Raw genomic sequence first — 21298 nt, forward strand, 5'->3', positions numbered from 1 at the left:
GGCTCCCCGAGCACCCCCGGCCCCGTTTCCGCTTCTTGCCCCGCCGGGGGGGGATGGGGGCTCGGTATTGTCCTGCCTGGAGAGGTGGGGAGGGGGATGGGGGTGAGTCGAGGATGATGCAGCTGTGCCTGGAATGGGATTTCAATCCCAAATTTTTCATGAAACCCCTGCTGTCATTTAGGATTTCTGTTGGTCTTTTCTCACCTAGAACCTCAAAATAATTACATAGTTCAACTTATAAATTTACTGGTTAGAATCTCAATCCCTCTAAACCCTACAAAACCCCCTTGCTATTCCATGTATCTGGATTTTGCTTTGAAGAAATAAAGCTACTCTTTCTAAAGAACCTCTACAGCAACTCCTGGGATCTCATTCCTGGCTAGCTGAGAGATTGAATTCTGCCCAGGGAGGTCCTGGAGTTATCCAGACCCCACTAGAACCACCCTAGCTCAAGCACACTCTGTCCCACCACACCCTGTGCCTGTTTTCCCACTCCTTGAGCCCCGTGGTGACCCCCAGGGGTCTTTCCCAGGGATACTGGGTCCCCCAGAGCTGTTGGGGTCTCTTGGGGATGAGATATTCTTCTGGGGATTAGGACCTCTCACAGGGTCTCTCCTGGGGGTTGGGTCTCTCAGACATCCCCTGGGTCTCTTCTAGGGGTGAGGGTCTCTCAGACACCATCAGGGTCTCTCAGACATCCCCAGGGTCTTTCCCAGGGGTTGGGGTCTCTCAGACACCCCTGGGTCTCTCCTAGGGGTGAGGGTCTCTCAGACACCATCAGGGTCTCTCCTGGGGGTTGGGGTCTCTCAGACACCACCAGGGTCTTTCCCAGGGGTGGGGGTCTCTCAGACAGCCCCTAGGTCTCTTCTAGGAGTGAGGGTCTCTCAGGGGGACCCCCAGGGTCTCTCCTGGGGACCAAGTCTTCTCCTAGGGGTGGGGGTCTCTCAGAACATCCCCTGGGTCTCTCCTAGGGGTGATGGACTCTCAGACACCACCAGGGTCTTTCCCATGGGTGGGGGTCTCTCAGACTGCCCCTAGGTCTCTTCTAGGGGTGGGTGGGGGTCTCTCAGACACCATCAGGGTCTCACCAGGGATAGGAATCCCTCCCACAGATATGGGGGTCTCCCTCAAAGATATGAGGCCATCAGGGTCTCTCCTGGAGATCAAGAGTCTGAGAAACAAGATCCCTCCCAGGGTCATGGGGATCCCTCAGAAACCATCAGGGGCTCCCCTGAAGATCAGAGCCTTTCTGAGAAACAAGATCCCTCCCAGGGGGGCACAGGGGTCCCTCAGAGACCATCAGGATCTCTCCTGAAGATCAGAATCTTTTCTGAGAAACAGGATCCCTCCCAGGTCATGGGGATCCCTCAGAAACCATCAGAGTCTCTCCAAGAATGAAGATCCCATGGGGTGAATCCCTCTTGAAAAACCACAATTCCCATCAAAACCTCTCCCATGCCAGCGATGCTATTCCAGGAGCGACGCATCATCCCTAAAACACTTTTTTTTTTTTTTCCTCACCACTTTTCTCCTTTCCCAACAGCATGGGGGGGGTGGGGGGGGATCCTTTTTGTCCACCCCAGCACTCACCCTGGCCACGCAGATGGAGCAGAACCAGTCACCCTCGGGCACCTGGGCCATGCGGGGCCGGTGGCAGTACAGGTGGCAGCCGCGGTCGCAGCCGTCACACAGCAGCAGCTGCTCGTCATCGTCCCCTCGCCGGCACACCAGGCACGTCTGGGGAGGGGGGAGACAGAAGAGAAGGGGGTTCAGAGCTTTATTAGGACCCCCTGGATTAACAGTCTGTGGTGGGAAGGAATGAGGAGAAGTTTGTAAGAAGTTTGGCTAGTAGGAGTTTTGAGGATATGGGAAGCGTAAGTGAGATTGAGATGATTGAGAGCAGCAATGTGGATTTGAACATTTTCTCTCTTTGTTAAGACAACACCAGTTGCTGCAAATATCAAAGAGCAGCATAGACCCTCTGCAGGCATGACAGGAAGGGTCCAAGATAAGGTTTAGAGATAAGACAGCAGTAAAACATAGTAATGCAGCAACTCCTATATGTTGCATGTAAATGTTAGAGAATTTGTATCTTGTGTTAGATTGGTTAGTTGAAATTAGAATATTCAACACAGATTTATTATGCTGTAAATGGGAAAATCTCTCTCTTACTTCCCTCTCTCACCTCTTAGAACTCTTTCCACCCCTCACTCTCTTTCTGCCCTGCTCTGAGCTGCACCTGGCACCTCCCAAACCATGAGCAATAAACTCCAAACCCAAAACACAGACAACACCTGAGCTTGTCCTGACCACCATCCACCTCCATCTCCCACCCCCCAGGGCAGGTTCTCACCACTCTGTTGACAGATTTCTCCCAGGCAATGGATTTCTCCAGCTGGAAGATGCACAGGGACACCTGGGCGGCGCTGCGGCAGCGCTCCAGCGTCTGGCGCCACGTCCGCACGCGCGGCGTCATCTCGTAGGCACTGCGGGGACAGCGGGGTCAGCCTGCCCTGGGACCCCCTGCCAAACCCCAGAGATGATCCCACACCCTGCTGTGGGGACAGGGGGGTCAGCCTGCCCTGGGACCCCCTGCCAAACCCCAGAGATGATCCCACACCCTGCTGTGGGGTCAGACAGGATGGGGATCCTGCCCTGGAACCCCCTAAACCCCAAATCCCAGAGATGATCCCAAACCCTGCTGTGGGGTCAGACAGGATGGGGGTCCTGCCCTGGAACCCCCTAAACCCCAAATCCCAGAGATGATCCCACACCCTGCTGTGGGGTCAGACAGGATAGGGGTCCTGCCCTGGAACCCCCTAAACCCCAAATCCCAGAGATGATCCCAAACCCTGCTGTGGGGTCAGACAGGATGGGGGTCCTGCCCTGGAACCCCCTAAACCCCAAATCCCAGAGATGATCCCAAACCCTGCTGTGGGGTCAGACAGGATGGGGATCCTGCCCTGGAACCCCCTAAACCCCAAATCCCAGAGATGATCCCAAACCCTGCTGTGGGGTCAGACAGGATGGGGATCCTGCCCTGGAACTCCCTAAACCCCAAACCCCAGAGATGATCCCACACCCTGCTGTGGGGACAGGGGGGTCAGCCTGCCCTGGGACCCCCTGCCAAACCCCAGAGATGATTCCACACCCTGCTGTGGGGTCAGACAGGATGGAGGTCCTGCCTGGAACCCCCTAAACCCCACCAGGGTGATCCCAAACCCTGCTGTGGGGTCAGACAGGATGGAGGTCCTGCCCTGGAACCACCATGCCAAACCCCAAATCCCAGAGATGATCCCAAACCCTGCTGTGGGGTCAGACAGGATGGGGATCCTGCCCTGGAACCCCCCTGCCCAACCCCAAATCTCAGAGATGATCCCAAACCCTGCTGTGGGGACAGGATGGAGGTCCTGCCCTGGAACCACCATGCCAAACCCCAAATCCCAGAGATGATCCCAAACCCTGCTGTGGGGACAGTGTGGGGACTCAGCCCAGGATGGGGCTCCTGCCCTGGAACCCTTCCCCAAACCCCAAATCCCAGAAAAAAATCCCAGACCCTACTCTGGGGACAGCAGAGTGGGGGTCTTGCCCTGGAATCCCCTACTCCAAACTCCACCAGGGTGATCCCAAACCCTGCTGCAACTGATACGAGGAAGAACACTGGTGACCCACAAGGAAAGGAATCCCATCCCTGGGAGATCCCTCAATGGCTTCTCAGAGACCCCAAACCCCCAGCACAAACCCTGCTGGCCCCCCACACTCCCAGGAAAGTTCCTGAGACTCTCATCCTCAAGAGAGACCCCAAAAATGCCTGAGGGATTCCCACAATCCTGTGAAGGATCCCCATCCCAGGAAGAACACCAGTGATCCACAAGGGAAGGAATCCCAACCCTGGGAGATCCCCCAATGGCTTCTCAGAGACCCCAAACCCCCAGGACAGACCCTGCTGGCCCCCCGCACTCCTAGGAAAGTTCCTGAGACTCTCATACTTAAGAGAGACCCCAAGGATGCTTGAGGGGCTCCCACAACCCTGTGAAGGATCCCCATCCCAGGAAGAACACCAGTGATCCACAAGGGAAGGAATCCCGACCCTGGGAGATCCCCCAATGGCCTCTCAGAGACCCCAAACCCCCAGGACAGACCCTGCTGGCCCCCCGCACTCCTAGGAAAGTTCCTGAGACTCTCATACTTAAGAGAGACCCCAAGGATGCTTGAGGGGCTCCCACAATCCTGTGAAGGATTCCTATCCCAAAAAGAACATCTCATCCCCAGGAAGGAATCCCATCATCTCAGAGATCCCACACCCCCATCACAAACCCCACTATCCCCCCCCTATTCCCAGCATCCTCCTGACCCCCACCACCACCCAGACTGCATTTTTGGGGCGCTCACATTTCGGTGGGATCCACGCCCAGCTCCTGGGGGCCGCTCAGCACTGCCTTCTCCAGCACCACCTCGTGCAGCGGCCACAGCGGCTCCTTCAGGTAACGGCGCTCCAGGTTCTGCTCCAGCGCCAGCAGCCGCAGCACAGCCAGGTCCAGGGGGTTGGTCAGCTCCCGACGAGGTGGGACCCCATCCCCACGACGCCCCCGAGCTGTGATTTCCTCCACAGCCTCCACCTTGTGCTCGCAGTAACGCAGATCCTCCCGTGTCGAGTCTGGGCTGGGGCATGTCCAGCCCTGAGTGGGGATAATGAAGGGTTAAAATGGTTATAAAATGTGTGTGATAAATTTGGTGGGGTGGAAGGAAAGGTTGGGTTTGGTGGTGTGTTGGGTTGGTGGTAAGAAATGTGTCTTTGGGTGGGGTAGTGACCCTGATCTCCTGGCATGTATTATCTGCTAATGGGCCATCTTTAAACCAGCTGGGCAATCATCTTTATCTTCCCCCAGCCCATCCTCCCTCCAGGAGATATCTCCTGTTCATGGCCACTGAGTCCCAGTGCATGACTGATAAAATTCCATCATCCCACTGGGAGATGCTCCAGCCAGGGGAGGAGCCAAGCCTTTCCTACCCAGAGAAAAACTGAGATTTTGGACAGCAAGTTATCCATCTTCCCACTGGATTCCAGAGGAAAACCAGACCTTTCCACATCATCCCTGCACCTGCAGAGGAAACTGCACCTTCTCCAGGAGCACTGCTCCAGCTGAACCACATCTGCCCCTGCAGGAGGATGCAGCACCATTGAATGGGACTGTGCCACCACCCTGACTGACTGACGGGTGTCAGCTTGGATTCTGACTCTGGCAGGGCTGGGATTGTTCTTTGTAATCCTGTATTTCTATTTTAATTTTCCTAGTAAAGAACTGTTATTCCTAATTCCCATATCTTTGCCTGAGAGCCCCTTAATTTCAAAATTATAATAATTTGGAAGGAGGGGGTTTACATTCTCCATTTCAAAGAGAAGCTTCTGCCTTTATTGGCAGACACCTGTCCTTTAAACCAAGACAGGTAGGCCTGGGAAAGGGAACTTTGAGTTTTGCCTGCACCTATGTAACCATCATATGATAAATAATACAATTGTTAAATATAGTGATTGTTTGGTAATTGAATATAATTATTGTTTACTTGTAATGAGAATCACGAGATGTAATCCTAATAAGAATCATGTTTGGGGGGTCCTGATGACTGGGAAAAAATGGGGATGGGGGAAAGGGAGCAGAGCCCCATCCTGGGACAGACAGGGAAAATGGGGTCTGGAAAAGAGACAATAGGGTCAGGGAAGATGGGATCTAGAAAATTGCACAAATTCATGCTTGGATAAGACCAATGTATACAACAGAACAACATGGGTTTAATAATTAATATATAGCTATGGAATGAAAAGGGTATAAACACACATCCATCTCAAATCCATGTCAGAGTCAGATTTGGCTTTGCACCCCTGATTCCCAGAGCTCCTTAATTAAAATACCTCCATATAATCACCCTGGGATGATGTATTTTTACACCAACAGCACAGCAACCCACCCTGATCTGCAGGTCAGCCATGAGGACACGCTGCTCCAGCTCCTCCACCCACTGCAGCACACCCAGGTCGGTCTCGTAGGCTCGGTCTGGCACTGACCACTGAGCCAGGACTTCCTGAGACACAGCAGCAGCAGGGTGGAAAATGGGGTCTGTGGGGGGAGAAAATGAGGGTTAGGAGTGTGGAGACCCATCCCAGCACACAGGGGAAAAATGGGGTCTGGAGGGGAAAAAATGGGGTCAGGAGGGGAGACCTATCCCAGGACACAGGGGGGAAATGGGGTCTGGAGGGGAAAAAATGGGGTCAGGAGGGGAGAGACCCATCCCAGGACACAGTGGGGAGATGGGGTGCAGGAAAGAGAAAATGGGGTCTGGAAAGGAGAAAATGGGGTGCAGCTCCCTAACCTGGAGGTACAGGGAGAAGATGGGGGTCTGGAGGGGATCACAGGGGGACAGGCAGGCTCCCAAGATGATTTTGGGGGCTCACAGGGGGACAGGCAGGCTCAGAAGGTGAGTCTGGGGGCTCACATGGGGGGCTCGCAGGGGGACAGGCAGGCTCAGCAGGTGACCCCAGGGGCTCACAAGGGGACAGGCAGGCTCAGAAGGTGACCCAGGGGGCTCACAGGGGGGCTCACAGAAGGACAGGCAGGCTCCCAAGGTGACTCTGGGGGCTCACAGGGGGGGCTCACAGTGGGACAGGCAGGCTCAGAAGGTGACTCTGGGGGCTCACAGGGGGGGCTCACAGGGGGCCAGGCAGGCTCAGAAGGTGACCCTGGGGGCTCACAGGGGGGCTCACACGGGGGGCTCACAAGGCGACAGGCAGGCTCCCAGTGTGACCCAGGGGGCTCACAATGGGACAGGCAGGCTCAGCAGGTGACCCTGGGGTCTCACAGGGGAACAGGCAGACTCAGAAGGTGAATCTGGGGGCTCCAGCCACGCTCACCCGTGCTGCTCCGCAGGCAAACCTCGCGCAGGAACTCCCTGTGCTTGCTCAGGTGCTTGTGCAGCGCCTTCTCCCGGATGCCGCGCGGGTGCAGCGCCCGCGCCACCGCCTCCAGCTCCTCGGGGTCCCGCAGCCACCACCAGCCGCTCTGCATCTCTGCAATGGCACCAGTGCCACGGCTCAGCACCCTGCCAGGGCACCACGGGGGTCCCGGGGGTCCCGCCACTCACCGCTGGGCACCGGCTGCTCCGTCAGCTGCGTCAGGTATTTCTGCTCCATCTGCTTGAAGAATTTGGTGGGGGGTCTCCCTCGGCGTTTGGGCTGTCCTGGCACGTCCTGGAGTTTCTCCAGGCTGGCCTGGCTGCGGGGGCAGGCGCCGTGGGCTCTGGGGCCGGCGTGCACCGGCGTGGAGGCGAGCAGGGGAGCCGTGGGGTCGTCGGAGGGGAGGCCGTTCAGCTGGAGGGACAGGGAATTGTAAAATGTTCTGGTTTTTTTGGGAGGGACCCACAGGGATTATCATGATTTAAGTCCCTAAATCTTGCACCACCCCCAGTCCTGCAGGCCCCCAATAACACAGCCCCAATTCTACAACCTCCAACTCTCAGCCTCCTAGTCCTGCAGGCCCCCAATAACACAGCCCCAATTCCACAATCTCCAATTCTCAGCCTCCTAGTCCTGCAGCCCCTCAATATCACAGCCCCAATTCTACAAGCCCCAAATCTTCAGCCCCTTATTCCTGCAGCCCCTCAATACCACAGCCCCCACAATCCTACAAGCCCCAAATCTTCAGCCCCCCAGCCCCACAGCCACTCAATTCCACATGTCCCCAAACCTGCAGCTCTACAGCGCCCTACAGTCCTACAACTTCCAGTTCTTCAACCCCCCACTACTGCAGCCCCTCAATTCCACAGCCCCCACTCCTGCAGCTCCCCAATCCTGCAGCCCCCCAAACCTACAAGCCCCAATTCTTCAGCCCCCCAGTCCTGTAGCCCCTCAATCCCACAGCCCCCGAGTCCTACAACCTCCAATTCTTCAGCCCCCCAATCCCACAGCCTCTAAATCCTACAAGCCCCAATCTTCAGTCCCCCAACTCCTGCAACTCCCCAATCCTGCAGCCTCTCAATCCCACAAGTTTCAATTCTTCAACCCCCCCAACCTTGCAGCCCCCCAATCCCACAGCCCCAATCCCACAGTCCTACAACCTCCAAATCTTCAGCCCTGCAATCCCACAGCCCCCCTAATCCCAAAGCCCCCCACCCCTGTAGCTGTTTCCCCTCTCTCCAGCCTGTCAAGGACAGCAGGACAGATCCCCCAGTGCCACCACCCCTGCTGGGGTCACACACAGGGTCCCACCCCATTCCCTGCAGCCACCCAGGGAGAATCCCCCTCCCCACACACCCCCTGGGGCCGGGCTGCACGTGCTGGGTGCAGCCCCCCACACCCCCTACCTGCCGTGCTGTGCCCTTGGGGGGCTCCCCCCGGGCCTGGCTGCGGGGGGCTGCGGGGGCTCGTGGCGAGGGCTCGGCCGAGGAGGGAGCGAGGGCAGCTCGGTCGTCGCAGGGCGTGCGGGGCAGCAGGTTAAACCAGGGCCCCCGCTTTGCCACGGCCTCTGGGACTCTCTCTTCTTCCTCCTCCTCCTCCTCTTCCTCCTCCACGGGGTCTGAGGGGCCCTCGGGTGGTGGGAGCCCCGTGTCCCCCTTGCCGGGGCTGCTGGCCGGGGTGAGGACCGAGTCCTTGAGCAGGGACGACTGGGTCTGGCTCAGCCAGGACAGGAAGGCGGACTGGCTGAGGTCGTGCTGGCTCTGCCCCAGGGGCTCTGGCTCCTCCAGGACCCCGTTGAGTGGGGTGGGGCAGGGCTCACAGTGCTGTGCCAGCTCCTCCTTGCCCTTCCGGGGCCGGCCACGGGCACGGGAGGCCGAGGTTGGGCAGCTGGTCCTGCTGGCCACCGGCACGGCCGCCGGCTCCTCCTTCACCGGGGCCACCTTCTCCTCCGGGGGCTCCTGAGCCTCCAGCTCAGCTGTTGTGACACAAGGAGCAGGTGAGATGTGGGGTGTCTCCCAGCTGCTACAAACCCACCCCACCCCAAAAAAGCCCCTTCCCTGCTCACCCTCCGCGCCCTCCACGAAGATTCCGCCCAGGTGGGGCAGCACCCAGTAGCGCCGCCGGAACCGGTCCTGGCCAAGGGAGGATGCACGGAGGGTCTGGGAGGAATGCAGCAGCTTCTTGCGGAAGAACATCTGCCTCTGTGGGGAGAATGGGGTGGTGAGGGGGCTGCAGCTCCCCCAGAGGGTCTCAACACCATCCATCCCTCCAGCACCCACTCACCTTGGCCAGCTTCTCGATCTGTCGCTCCAGCTCCGGCACGCTGGACGCTGAGGTGTCAGCCTGGGGAAGGGATGGATCAGTCAGGGATGAAGAGACCCCCCAGGTGACACGCTCTGCCCCCCCAGCACAGCCCAGAGCATCCCACCTCCTCCTCCCGGCGCGATCTCCGCCCTCGGGTCTCCTCCTCCTCCTCCATCTCCAGCCCCACGTCCTCGGTCAGGCGCGAGCTGCGCCGGCGCCGCCCGTCCTCCAGCCCCGTGATCTCCGACTCGGGACGACCCGTTTTCTTGGCCAGGGCCACCTTCAGCCTGCCAGGACACAGGTGGAGGTGTTGGTAGCCAACCTTGGGAAGGTGCTGAGGGGCTGCAAGCGAAGCCCCTTCCCCACCAACCTGCGCAGCCGGCCCTCGATGATCCACTTGTTCTTCCTGTAGCTGGACATGCTCTCCAAAGTTTTGTCGATCTCACTGCGGAACACAGGATGGGGAGGTGACTGCAGGGAGCACCCACAGGACAACAGGACTCATTCCAGCATCCAAAATCAGCATTTTTGTGCCCCAAACCCATCCCCACCTGATGATGAGGGCGCTGCTGTTGAGCTCGTTGACCAGGAAGACGAGGATGGCGGCTTTGAGCTCGGGGGGCAGCGCCTGGAAGGGTTTGGTGCGCAGCCCCTGGCACAGCTCCGCGCCCGCGCCGTGCGCCGACAGGAAACAGCGCAGAACCTCCGACACCGTGTCCCGGTTCAGGCTGATCTCCGACACCTTCTCCCCCAGGATCTTCATGGACTGGGCAGAGCAGAGGGAGAGGTTTGGGGTTGATGTGGCCAGAAATGTGGATTCTGTCCCCATCTGTTGGAGCTGGGTGTGGCAGTGACCCTGACCTCCTGGCATGTATTATCTGCTAATGGCCAACTTTAAACCAGCTGGGGCAATCAACTTTATCTTTCCCATGACCCACCCTTCATCCAAGAGATATCAACTCTAAATGGGCCATTGTTAAAAACTGGGTGTGGCAGTGATTCTTATCCCTGTGGGAGATATCTCCTGTTAATGGCACATTGTTTAAAACTGGGTGTGGCAGTGACCCTGATCTCCTGGCACACATTATCTACTAATGGGCCATCTTTAAACCAGATGGGCAATCATCTTTATCTTCCCACAGCCCATCTTCCCTCCAGGAGATATCTCCTGTTCATGGCCACTGAGTCCCAGTGCATGACTGATAAAATTCCATCATCCCACTGGGAGATGCTCCAGCCAGGGCAGGAGCCAAGCCTTTCCTACCCAGAGAAAAAGTGACATTTTGGACAGCAAGTTATCCATCTTCCCACTGGATTCCAGAGGAAAGCCAGACCTTTCCACATCATCCCTGCACCTTCAGAGGAAACTGCACCTTCTCCAGGAGCACTGCTCCAGCTGAACCACATCTGCCACTGCAGGAGGATGCAGCCACCATTGAATGGGACTGTGCCACCACCCTGACTGACTGACTGTGTCAGCTTGGATTCTGACTCTGGCAGGGTTGGGATTGCTCTTTGTAATACTGTATTTCTATTTTAATTTTCCTAGTAAAGAACTGTTATTCTTAGTTCCCCTATCTTTGCCTGAGAACCCCTTAATTTTAAAATGATAATAATAATTTGGAGAGAGAGGGTTTACATTCTCCATTTCAAAGAGAAGCTTCTGCCTTTATTGGCAAACACCTGTCCTTCAAACCAGGACAGGGGAGTCTCTTCCTTGTCCCCACGGGTGCTGCCAGGAGGGTTTTGCTGCCCAGAGGTGCTCCAAGGAGGTTCTGGGTGCTCTCACCATAAATACAGATACGGGGACACCCCAAAAGTTGCTGGAGAGGATTGGGGGAAGAGCACCCACATCTTGGATTCCCTGTCATGAGTTTTGCAGGCACTGATGGCCCCAGCAAAGTGAAAGGAAAAAAGGGAAAAGCTGGTGAAAAGGGGAGAAAGAGAGGAAAAAGGAAAGTGGAGAGAAGGAAAGTGAAAGCAGAGGTTAAAAAAATAAAGGTGATGGGAAAAAACAGGAAGGAAAAGAAAGGAGGAAGGAGTGAAAGGGAAGGGAAATAGGGGGAAAAAGGGAGGGGGAGAAGTAAATGGGAAGGTAGAAAAAGAAAGGGGATTGAAAAAAGAAAGGGAAGGGGAGGAAAAAAGGGAAAGGTAAGGAAGGAACAGAAAAAGTGAGGGGAAGAAAGAGGAGAGAAGAAAACGAGTGGATAAAATGGAAAGATGGGGGAGAAATAGAAAGAAGAAAAATGAAAGAAAAGAGAAGGGAGGGAAGGGGGAGAATGGAAATGGGAGGGGAGAAAAATAGGGGAAGTGGAAAAAGATGAAAGGTGAAAAGAGGTGAAAGGGGTGAAAGTGAGAAAAGGGGAAAGGGATGAAAAGGGAAAAAGGGGTAAAAGGGAAAAGGAGTGAAAGGAGGAAAGGGGTGAAACGGGGTGAAATGAGAAAGAGGTGAAAGGGGAAAAAGGGTGAAAGGGGAAAGGGGGTGAAAAGGGAAAAGGGGTGAGAGGGAAGTAATTGTCTGAGCTGGCTGGGAGGGGTGGTCTCACCTAACAGGGGTCTCACCTAGTGGGGAAGGGGGTCCCACCTGCAGGAGAAGGGTCCCACCTGCAGCAGGAGGGTCTCACCTGGCAGTAGGGCGGCAGGCCGGGGTCGCACAGCGCTGCCTGCAGCAGCCTCACCAGCAGGTCCTGCAGCTGCCCCGCGCCGGGGGCCACCCCCAGCAGCCCCTCCTGCAGCGCCCCCAGCGTGGGCACGTCCCGGGCCGGCTCCAGCCCCAGCACCTTCCCGTAGCTCTGCAGGAACTCCACCACCGTCAGGCAGTCGGAGAAGGCGCGGCTGGGCAGGACGAGCCCCGGGATGCGCGAGAAGGCTGGAAGGGGCTGTGGAGAAAAAGAGGGGAGGAGGGGGGGGTCAGGGCCAGCTGTTGGCTCCCTGGGGTGACCTGAGCCCCCCCAGCACTGCCCACCTGGTGGTCCCCCAGGCACATGTCCTCTGTGGGTTTCTTCATCTCCTCCAGGATGAGCTGCTGCCGCTGCCGCTCCTCCAGGCGCCGCTGGGCCAGCAGCCCCTTGTCTGCCTTCCGAGCCCCCTTGTTGCCTTTTTTCTCCTTGGGCCGGGTCTTGTCCTTGCCCTTCTCAGGCTTCCCCTTCTTCTCCTTGGCCTGGATCAGAGCCAGGATGTGTGGGGAAAAAAAAAATGTAAGGGAGAAAATAAAATGTAAGGGAGAAAATCCATTTTCATCTTCTCCCTCTCTCCAGCCTATCTGTGCTCACAGACTCACCTTGGATTTCTTCTTGGCCTCCTTGGTCCTGGGGGCTTTGGCCTCCTGCTTCTGCTTGTTCTTGGCCTAAGAGGAGAACAAGACACACTCAGGGACCCCCCTGCACCAGACAAACCCCCACCCAAACCTGAGCAGCCCCCATGCCCGCACCTTCCGCCTCATTTTCTTCTTGATCTTGCTCATTTTCAACTTGTCCTCCTCGCTGAGCACCTCTGGGGGGGGGGGCACAGAGGGAGAGAGGAGATGAACCAGCAGCTGGGATCACACTGGGGCCAGGCTGTGAGGGGGGGGGCTGGGGAAGGGGCTACCTTGTGCTTCCAGCCTCTTCAGCAGCCGTGCATCCGTCTTGCTCAGCAAATCCACCATCCTGAGCTTGGGGGGGCGACCCCGACCCCGTTTGGTGGCCGGGGTCTCCTTGGGCTTGACCTTCTCGGCGTTGCGGGGCCGGCCACGCTTGCCTGTGATGGCCTGGATGCGCCCGGGGATCTCCTCGGGGCTCAGCTTCACCCACTGCACGCCCTGTGGGGCACGAGTTGGGGTCACCCCCGGGCACAGAGCGGGGCTGGGGGGGCACAGGGGGGCTCCCACCCACCTCGGGCGTGTCCTGCTCCTCGTAGAAGTCTCCCACGGGCATGCGGGGGCTGAAGCTGAAGTGCTCACGCCGCACATCCTGCACCATGTTCCTGCTCAGGTACTGGGCACAGGGAGCAGGAGGAAGGGCTGTGAGAGGGGCTCAGTGCTCCGGGCTCGTTGCAGCCGCCGGTTTTGGGTTTTGGGGGGGCTGTGCAGAACCAGAACCCCCCTCCTCGGGTCAGCCCCCACCCCGCCCTAGCCAGGAGCGGTACCTTGATCACCTCCGGGAACTGCTTCATCCTCTTCCCACAGGGGCCGTAGTACCAGGTCTCGCCCTGCCAGCGATGGTTCCCCTTCTTGATCCGAACCTCCCGCCTCCACCTGGGCACGGCAGCGTCAGCCGGGACCGTGGGGCAGCATGGGGAGGGGGCGGGGATGGCCGCAGGATGGGGAGGGGACGGCGACAGGACGGCCCGAGGGGGGACAGGATGGGGAGGGGACGGGGACAGAGCAGTGGGAGGGGTTGGGGACAGGATGGGAAGGGGGTGGGAACGGGGACAGGATGGGAAGGGGATGGGGACACGGACAGGACGGGGGTAGTTTCAGGAGCAGGATGGCGGGAAGGGGATGGGAACAAGGACAGGATGGTGGGAAGGGGACGTTGGGAAGCAGCCAGAGCTGTGGGGCGGGATGGGGACAGGAACAGGGTCGGGGACACCGCACGTACCCGTGCTGCAGCGGGAAGCGCACCTCCTCCTGCGTGGCGATGCGCCGGCGAGGGGCATCACCTGCGGGGAGGGCACAGGTGGGACGATGGGCTGGGGGCGGGGGGCACCGGGGGGTCCGCACGGGGCGGGGGTAAAGCCGCGGCCATACCTGCCCCCGAGGCACTCAGCTGGGCGCTGTCTCCTTCTGGCACGGCCGAAGTCTCCGGGCAGCTGTCGGCGGCTTCCTCCTCCTCCTCCTCTTCTTCTTCCTCCTCCTCCTCCTCCTCCTCCTCAGCAGACGGGGCCGGGGACTCCGACTCCAGCGGAGGGTCGTGCTCCAGGGACCCCGACTCCCGCAGCCCCGCGTGGTCGCCGCTCTTCAGCTCGGCGTTGTCGCCTGAGGAGCCAAGGTCAGGGACGTCACCGGACACGTCACGGGGGCCGCGCGTCCCCTCCCTGCGCTGCCACGGTGGTGACACAGAGACCCCCGAGGGCTGGCACACGGTGGGGAACCCCCCCATTCCCCCGGAGTATCCCGGGGCCGCACGTACCGTGCAGGGCGGGCGGCGAGCCGGGGCCATCGAGCAGCGGGGCGGGCGAGGGGCTGGAGGGCAGCAGGCTGAAGGGGCCGGGGCTGGCGGCCAGGTCGGGGGGCTCCTCCAAGGACGACTTGTCGCTCACCAACTGCGAGTCGTCCATGGCGTACAGGTCGCCGGTGCCGGGGTCTGGGGAGGGGGGTGAGCACCAGGGCTGGGGGCGCACGGACCCACATCTCCGCTCCCGGGGAGTGGGGTTGGGTGGGCGGGGGGGAGAGGTGGAGTGGCCAAAAATGATCCGGCAGCTGAGGGGTTAAATGGGGTTTGTCCCCACCCTCTATCCCCCCCAAACCCAGCCCCGCCTCCTCCTCTGGGAAGCGGAGGAGCCCAAAATGGCCGTGGCGATGCTCAGCAGCGCGGAAGTTCAGGCGCTGACTAACAGCCTCGTCACGGAGCTGGGAAGGACGGGAAGGAAGGGAAGGAAAGCAGGGAAGGGCCGGCAGCGCGGCGGGGACGCGGGCCCGCCCCTGCCCCCGCAGAACCACCGCCGCCTCCATCGCCACATCCATCGCCACATCCCCGGGCACCGTGGCAGGGAATGCGGGAATGGTTGTGCCCCCTACTCCGCGTCCTGCCCTGCAAGCACCAGCCCGATGCACCCCTGGCCACCCTCCCTACCTCTGGCCAGCGACTCGAAGGGCTCCAGGGTGTCCTCGCTGAGGATGTGGGTGTCCTCCAGGACGGGTCCCTCCGGCCCCAGCGACCCCGTGCCAGCAGCTGCAGCCCCGTTGTAGCTGCACATCTTCAGGTCTGAAGGGAACAATCGATCAAAAACGGACCCTGAGACGTGATGGTGACAGAGTTGGGGGATCCCCACTGCTGTTCCCTGCACTGGCACCACGGTGATACCATGGGCTGTGCCCAGCCTGCTTTTACAAGATCCCAACGCCTTCTCCAAGCTGTGACCGGCCAAACCCCGTCCAGGACACTGGGCAGGCGGGTCAGAGCAGCTGGGATTCCCCAAGAACACGATGCCAAACTCAACCACGAGTTCTCCCAGGCTCCTACCTGGCTGTGCCTCCTCCAGCTCCTGGCTGCCCACCAGCCCACCCCCATTCTCCGTGATGGTGGTGGTGGTGGTAGTGCTGGGCATCTCTTTGGCTGCACCATCAGCGGCTCCCTGGCCAGGGTCCGGCTCGTCCGGAGCCAGCGGGAAGGGCTGAGCGTCTGAGCTCAGGATGGGCGACGACTGACCCGCCGCGTAGAAGCCGTCGGGCCCGTTCTGCATCAGCTCAAAGCTCTGCTCATGGAAGGAGTCGTAGAGCTCCTGCGAGTCAAAGTTCAGCCCCATGGGCCCGGCGGTGCCGTTGCCCCAGAACTCCTGCCCGGCCGCCCGCAGGTTGGTGCCGTGTCCTGGCGAGGCCGGCCGCGACCCTCCGGCCACGCCGTTGAGGGGGAACTGTCCGAGGGCGGGCGGGGCCCCGTCCTTGAGGCCGGCGGCCGGCGCGTAGGGCGCGTAGTCCCACAGGCAGTCGTAGGCGCGGAGGGGCTGCGCCCCGGCGGGCGCCGAGCCGGCCGAGAATGTCCCTGAAGTACCGGGGTGGGATACAGTAGAGAAGCCATTGACATTCATGCCCCCGTTCAGACCTGCCAGGAGAGCAGAGGGGGCCGAGGTCAGCGCTCAACAGTGGGATTGAGGATGGAGAGATCACCAAAGCCCTGCTCGTGTCCCCCCTCTGGTGGGGGGGGAGCTGCACGGTTGCTGTTTGCCAAACCGGCAGCGGGCCGAGCGCCGCGGGACGCCGGGGATTAGCCGAGTGCTTGGCAGGGCTGTGCCGGATCAGCTGAGCGGCCAAATCCACGCGCGGCCCCTGCGCCGGCGCCGCGGCTTTTCTAGGCCAAGGCAGGGACGTGCAGACCCCAGCCCTGGCCCCGTGTGCTGGAGCTGGGGCTGCCATGGCCCCTCCATCCCTGCAGCCACCTCATCCCTGTGTCCCCACCATCCCTGAAGCCACCCCATCCCTGTGTCCCCTCCATCCCTGTGTCCCCTCTGTCCCTGTATTGCCTCCCATCCCTGTGTCCCCTCCATCACTGTGTCCCCTCTGTCCCTGCATCCCATCCCTGTGTCCCCTGCATCCTTGTGTTCCCTCTGGCCCCACGACCACCCCATCCCTGTGTCCCTTCCATCCCTGCAGCCACCCCATCCCTGTGTCCCCTTCCATCCCTGTGTCCCCTCTGTCCCTGCATTGCCTCCCATCCCTGTGTCCCCTCTGTCCCTGCATTGCCTCCCATCCCTATGTCCCCTCTAGCCCTGCAGCCACCCCATTCCTGTGTCCCCTCCATCCCTGTGTCCCCTGCATCCCTGTGTCCCCTCTGGCCCTGCAGCCCCTCCCATCCCTGTATCCCCTCTGGCCCCACAGCCACCCCATCCCCGTGTCCCCTCCATCCCTGCAGCCTTTCCCATCCCTGTGTCCCCTCTAGCCCTACAGCTACCCCATCCCTGTGTCCCCTCTGGCACCACAGCCACCCCATCCATGCAGCCCTCCCATCCCTGTGTCCCCTCTAGCCCTACAGCCACCCCATCCCTGTGTCCCCTCTCATCCCTGTGTCCCCTCTGTCCCTGCAGCCCCTCCCATCCCTGTCCCCGTGGGGTCACTCACTTTTCCCTTGTGGGGGGAAGCTGAGTGGGGAGCTGTGGGTGAAGGGGGGGTCCCCTGAGGCAGGCGTGGGTTTCGGTCCTGAGGCAGCGGGTGCAGAGGAAAGGCCAGTGAAGTTAAAATGGTTGTTTGTTTCCATTTCTGCACAGGGGAGAAGATGCACGGGGTCAGTCACTGGCATGGGCTGGGGCTGCTGGTGTGGTGACCACCCACTACTGACCCTTCATTCCCTCCCCCTGAGGTCCCCAGCCTGGGGATTGAGGGCTGGGCAGGGTGAGGAGTGACAATGGAACCCCCCAGGACTGAGATGCCACCTGGCTGCGCTCTGGCCCAGGCCCAGCCACCCCAGCTGGACGAGTTGCCACCTGCTTGAGCACAGCCTGTCACCGGTGTCCCCAGGGATGGCCATCACCAAGATGTCATCATCATGTGCCACCATCCCAGGGTGAGACCGTGGGGGCTCCCAGCCAAGGACCCCCCAAAAGCAGCTCAGTGACCCCATGAGGACCCAGCAAAACCCAGCACAGCTCCAGGTTTTGAGGCCAGAGCCGTGCTGGGAGCAAGCAGGAGCTGAAGTCCCAGCGCTGTCTCAGGCAGGAACTGATGACATTCATCCCACAGGACCCCCAAACGCTCCCTCAAACCCGAGGCCACAAGGAGGGATCTCAGCCCTGGGATGTGGCACAGGGGGCTGAGTCCCTGCAAGCCCAGCAGGTGAGATGGGAACCCCAGTGCTGGGCACTCCCCCAGAGCTGCCACCTCTGGCAACTCCTGGTTGTGGCACGCTTGCCAAACCCGCCACCGACCTCTCCGGAAGGGGACTTGAGCAGCGGCTGGTGCCACAACCCGTGTCGAAACCTGGATTTCATCACACCCTCACCCGCCTCAGCTGGTGCCCTGGCAGGGGCCAGAGGGGCAACCGAGCCTGGCCAGGGCCACCGATGATTCATCCACTGGAGAAACCCGTATGGGCGGTGACGCAGCCGCCACACGCGCGTGGCTCCCGGACATCCCAGGCTGGACCTGCAGCCACCTCCCCCCTCCATCCATGAACCGGCCTCTAACCCGACCCAACGGGGACCCCCGGGTGTGGGGATGGCAGCAGCAGCGGGGCTGGATGAGGAAAAGCCTTTCTGGTGGCACCCGGTGTGTGATGGTGGCAGCTGCAGGTGGCAGAGTGAGGTGGGGTGGGATGGGCTGGGTACGTGCCAGGCTGGGGAGGGGGCGTGGAGAAAATGAAAAGCAGCAAGGTGGGAATGTCACCCTTGCTCCAGGGACGCTCCAGAGGCCAGAGTTGGCATCGCTGGGAGCTCAGCCAGGTGCGTTGTGGACACGGGCCATCCATGGCCATCCACGGCCACCCATCACCTCCCACCGGCACGCGGGGATCCTGCAGCCCCGCTCCCCCCGCCCTGAGCCACCGAGAGCGCAGCTGAAACTGGGCCACGGAGCGAAACCGGAGCCGGGCGAGGTGACCAGGGGCAGGAGCCTCGGGATGGGGACACTTGGGGACCTCGGGGATGGTGGGTGACAAGGCAGGCGCTGAGCCCGGCTCCTGTCACACCGGGCACGGCCAGCGTGGCAGCGACGCTCGCCCGGTGTCAAACCCGGTGACAGCAGATCCCCGCGGCGACACTGGGGCCAGGAGTGTCCCCGGGAGCTGAGCTGGGGGGGGACAGAGGTCCAGGCTGGGGGGAACTCTCGGTGCCCTGGAGCCGGTGCCATTCCCCGGGCACAGAGCTCAGCCCCTCCCGGTTTTGCGGCCTCCCCGGCCCGGTGGCACCGGGAGGCCCCGGGAGCGTGACGCGACCTGATTAAAAAGGACGTTTCAAAAACAACGAGACGCAACAACCGGCTGCCATTTCCCGGCCACTTCCTGCGGGGACGGACACACGGGGGGACACGGGACCGGCCCCCCCCGGCCCTGCAGCGCCGCACCCCCCGGTGCGGGGACCCCCCGGTACCTGCGGCAAGGACACCCCCACACCCCTCTCGCAGCCCCCCCGGTCTCCGGGGATGGGGGCTCGGTGTCCGTGCCACCCCCTCCCGCCGCCGCAGGGGGGTCCCGGTCCCGGAGAGTGCGGTGGGGTGGGGGGGACACACAGACAGACGGGCGGTGCGGGAGAGGAGGGGGCTCCCCCTGACCTCCGGAACGCACCGGGAACGGGGCTCGGGCTCGCCGCGGGTCTGGGCCCTTGGCCGCTGCACCTGCAGGGGAGCGGGGGGGTCGCCGGTAACGGAGGAGGACGGGGGGTCACGCCACGGAACGGGGATGCGCAGGGGGAAGCGGGGGGAGAGCACGGCGTCTCACCGAGGTCAGCAAAGGGGAGCGGGGTTCCGCCGCCTGAGCCGGGCCCAAACCGCCGCAACCGACCGTCGCACCCCCCCGCCCCCCCTCGGCGGGGCCGTTAACGGCCCGTTACCGCCTGTCCCCCCCTCCCCTTCCTCCGCCGCGACCCCGCACCTGGCAGGCGGCGGTGCGGGCCCGGCTCAGGCGGCGCGGGGCGGGGGGCGGCTCGGCATGGCGCGGCCCCTCCGCCGCACCGGGCCGGGCCGGGGCCCCTCCGCTCCGATCCGCTCCGGTACCGGGCCGGGCCGCGGAGCCGAACCCGCGGCCGCGGCAGGAAGCGGGTCCCGGGACCGCCCCCGTCCCGTCCCGACCTCCCCCCCCCTCCCTCCCTCCCTCCCCCCGCACGTCACGGCGGCCGCAGTGGCGTCACCGGGAGCGGCGCCGCCGTGGCGTCACCGGGGGAGGGCGCGCGCCCACGTGGGAGGGGGATCCCCGCCCCCGGCGGGGTCAGGGCGGGGGGAATCCCCACGCGGGGACGCCCCCCCACCCCTGGCTCCGGGACCCCCGGCTCCCCCCGGGGTTCCCCCACCCCGCACCGGCACCTCCGGGGAACGTTCCCTCCGCTCCCCCCCCCCCCCCCCCCGCGCTCTCTCGATCGTTCTCCCTTTGCTCCCCGCAGCCCCGGCGCGACCCCCGGGAACGGCGGCGTGCAGCGGGAGCGGGACCCCGGAGAACACCGGTGCTGCCCGGTTGGGCCGCGGGGACAGCGGCTGCCCCGGCTCCCCCCGGCCCCCGGGATCCCCGGTGACGTCACGCGGCACCGGCCGGGCCGCGCTGCGCAGGGCCCGGGGGCGACACCGGCTCCGGGGGCGGCGGGGGGAGAAGGGGGTCCCGGTGCGGGGGTGCTGTCCCGGTGCGGCCGCAATGGAAAGGGGGGGTGTCCCTTCCCGGTGCGGGGCAGCGGAGCCGGTGCAGGGCAGCGCAGCCCGGTGCGGGGGTTCCCCGCCTGGTGGAGGTTCCCCGGGGGTGGGGGAGGTCCCGGTACAGAGCTGAGGGTCCCGGTGCAGCTGGCCCGGTCTCAGGGGGTCCCGGTACAGATCCGGGGATCCCTGTACAGCCATCCCAGCCCCGTAGGGGGTCCCGGTGGGTCCCGGTATCCCCGTGCGCGGGTCCCGTCCTGCGCGGTGCGTACCTGGGGAGGGGCGGCGGGGGCGGCCCGCAGCAGCCCCGGTGCCCGCCCGGCCCGGTGCGCTGCGGTGCCGGTGCCGGTGGCGGAGCCGGGCGGGGCGCAGGTGCTCCCGGCCCCGCGTGATGTCAGCGACCGCCGCCGCCCCCTCCGCCACCGGGGCCGCGCCGCCATTTAAAGGGACCGCCGCCCTCTATGGGGTGCGGGGGGGATGGCGGGGGACACCCCCAAACCGGCGCCGCGCCGCGGGACCCCCGGCTGGGCCCTCCGCGGGGATACCCCCGGGACCCCGTGGTGAGCAGAGCTCGGCACCGGGGGGGCACCGGCGGAGCAGTGGGGAGGGGTCGGGAGTTGGGGGCGGTCCCGGTTCCCTCGGGTGTCCCCCAGCCCCGCACTGTGCGAGCTCAGCCCGGAGCGGCCCCCCCGGGACCCCGCGGACTAAGTGGCAGCTGCCGGGGCCGGGCCGGGCCGGGGCGGCTCTTTGTGCTGCGAAATGGTGGAGCTGGAACTGCACGGGCAGGCAGGGGGAAAGGCGGGGACTGGGACAGACAGACGGACACAGGGCTGGGCAGCGACACAGGACCAGCATCTGTCACCTCCCGGGCTGTCCCTGCAGTGGAGGGGGCTCCCCCCTTCTCCTGGAGACCCCATAGGGCAAAGAGGGACTCGTCCCCCTCCTGGGGAGCCCCCCATGGTTTGGAGGGTCCCTGCACTGAGACAGAACCCAACACAATCCCCCCAGAGAGGGGCTCAGAACTGGGGGGCTCACAGGACTTGGATCCCCCCAGCCCTGAGAGCAGGAGCCAGAGCACACAA

At 62.2% G+C, this 21298-nt stretch overlaps 1 protein-coding gene across 1 annotated transcript in view; it reads right to left on the bottom strand.

Annotated features, from left to right (window-relative positions):
• The window catches only part of BAZ2A (bromodomain adjacent to zinc finger domain 2A), a gene marked incomplete at its 3' end in the record, with an annotated part of 22030 nt that extends 2349 nt beyond the window's left edge, over positions 1-19681 (bottom strand). Inside the window, 28 exon segments of the mRNA XM_079329248.1 lie at positions 4-76; positions 1591-1737; positions 2354-2486; positions 4393-4679; positions 5968-6116; positions 6908-7063; positions 7138-7363; positions 8356-8924; positions 9015-9150; positions 9233-9292; positions 9378-9540; positions 9624-9698; positions 9805-10019; positions 11878-12132; positions 12219-12413; positions 12534-12599; positions 12602-12673; positions 12675-12745; positions 12842-13052; positions 13126-13227; positions 13379-13487; positions 13834-13894; positions 13983-14210; positions 14365-14538; positions 15028-15159; positions 15418-15996; positions 17010-17147; positions 19471-19681. Coding sequence (XP_079185374.1) covers positions 4-76; positions 1591-1737; positions 2354-2486; positions 4393-4679; positions 5968-6116; positions 6908-7063; positions 7138-7363; positions 8356-8924; positions 9015-9150; positions 9233-9292; positions 9378-9540; positions 9624-9698; positions 9805-10019; positions 11878-12132; positions 12219-12413; positions 12534-12599; positions 12602-12673; positions 12675-12745; positions 12842-13052; positions 13126-13227; positions 13379-13487; positions 13834-13894; positions 13983-14210; positions 14365-14538; positions 15028-15159; positions 15418-15996; positions 17010-17145 — 4780 coding nt within the window. The 5' untranslated portion in view covers positions 17146-17147; positions 19471-19681.
• Positions 19682-21298: the final 1617 nt, after the last annotated feature.

The sequence above is a fragment of the Erithacus rubecula genome, assembly GCF_903797595.1.
Source record: "Erithacus rubecula genome assembly, chromosome: 31".
Lineage (NCBI taxonomy): Eukaryota > Metazoa > Chordata > Aves > Passeriformes > Muscicapidae > Erithacus > Erithacus rubecula.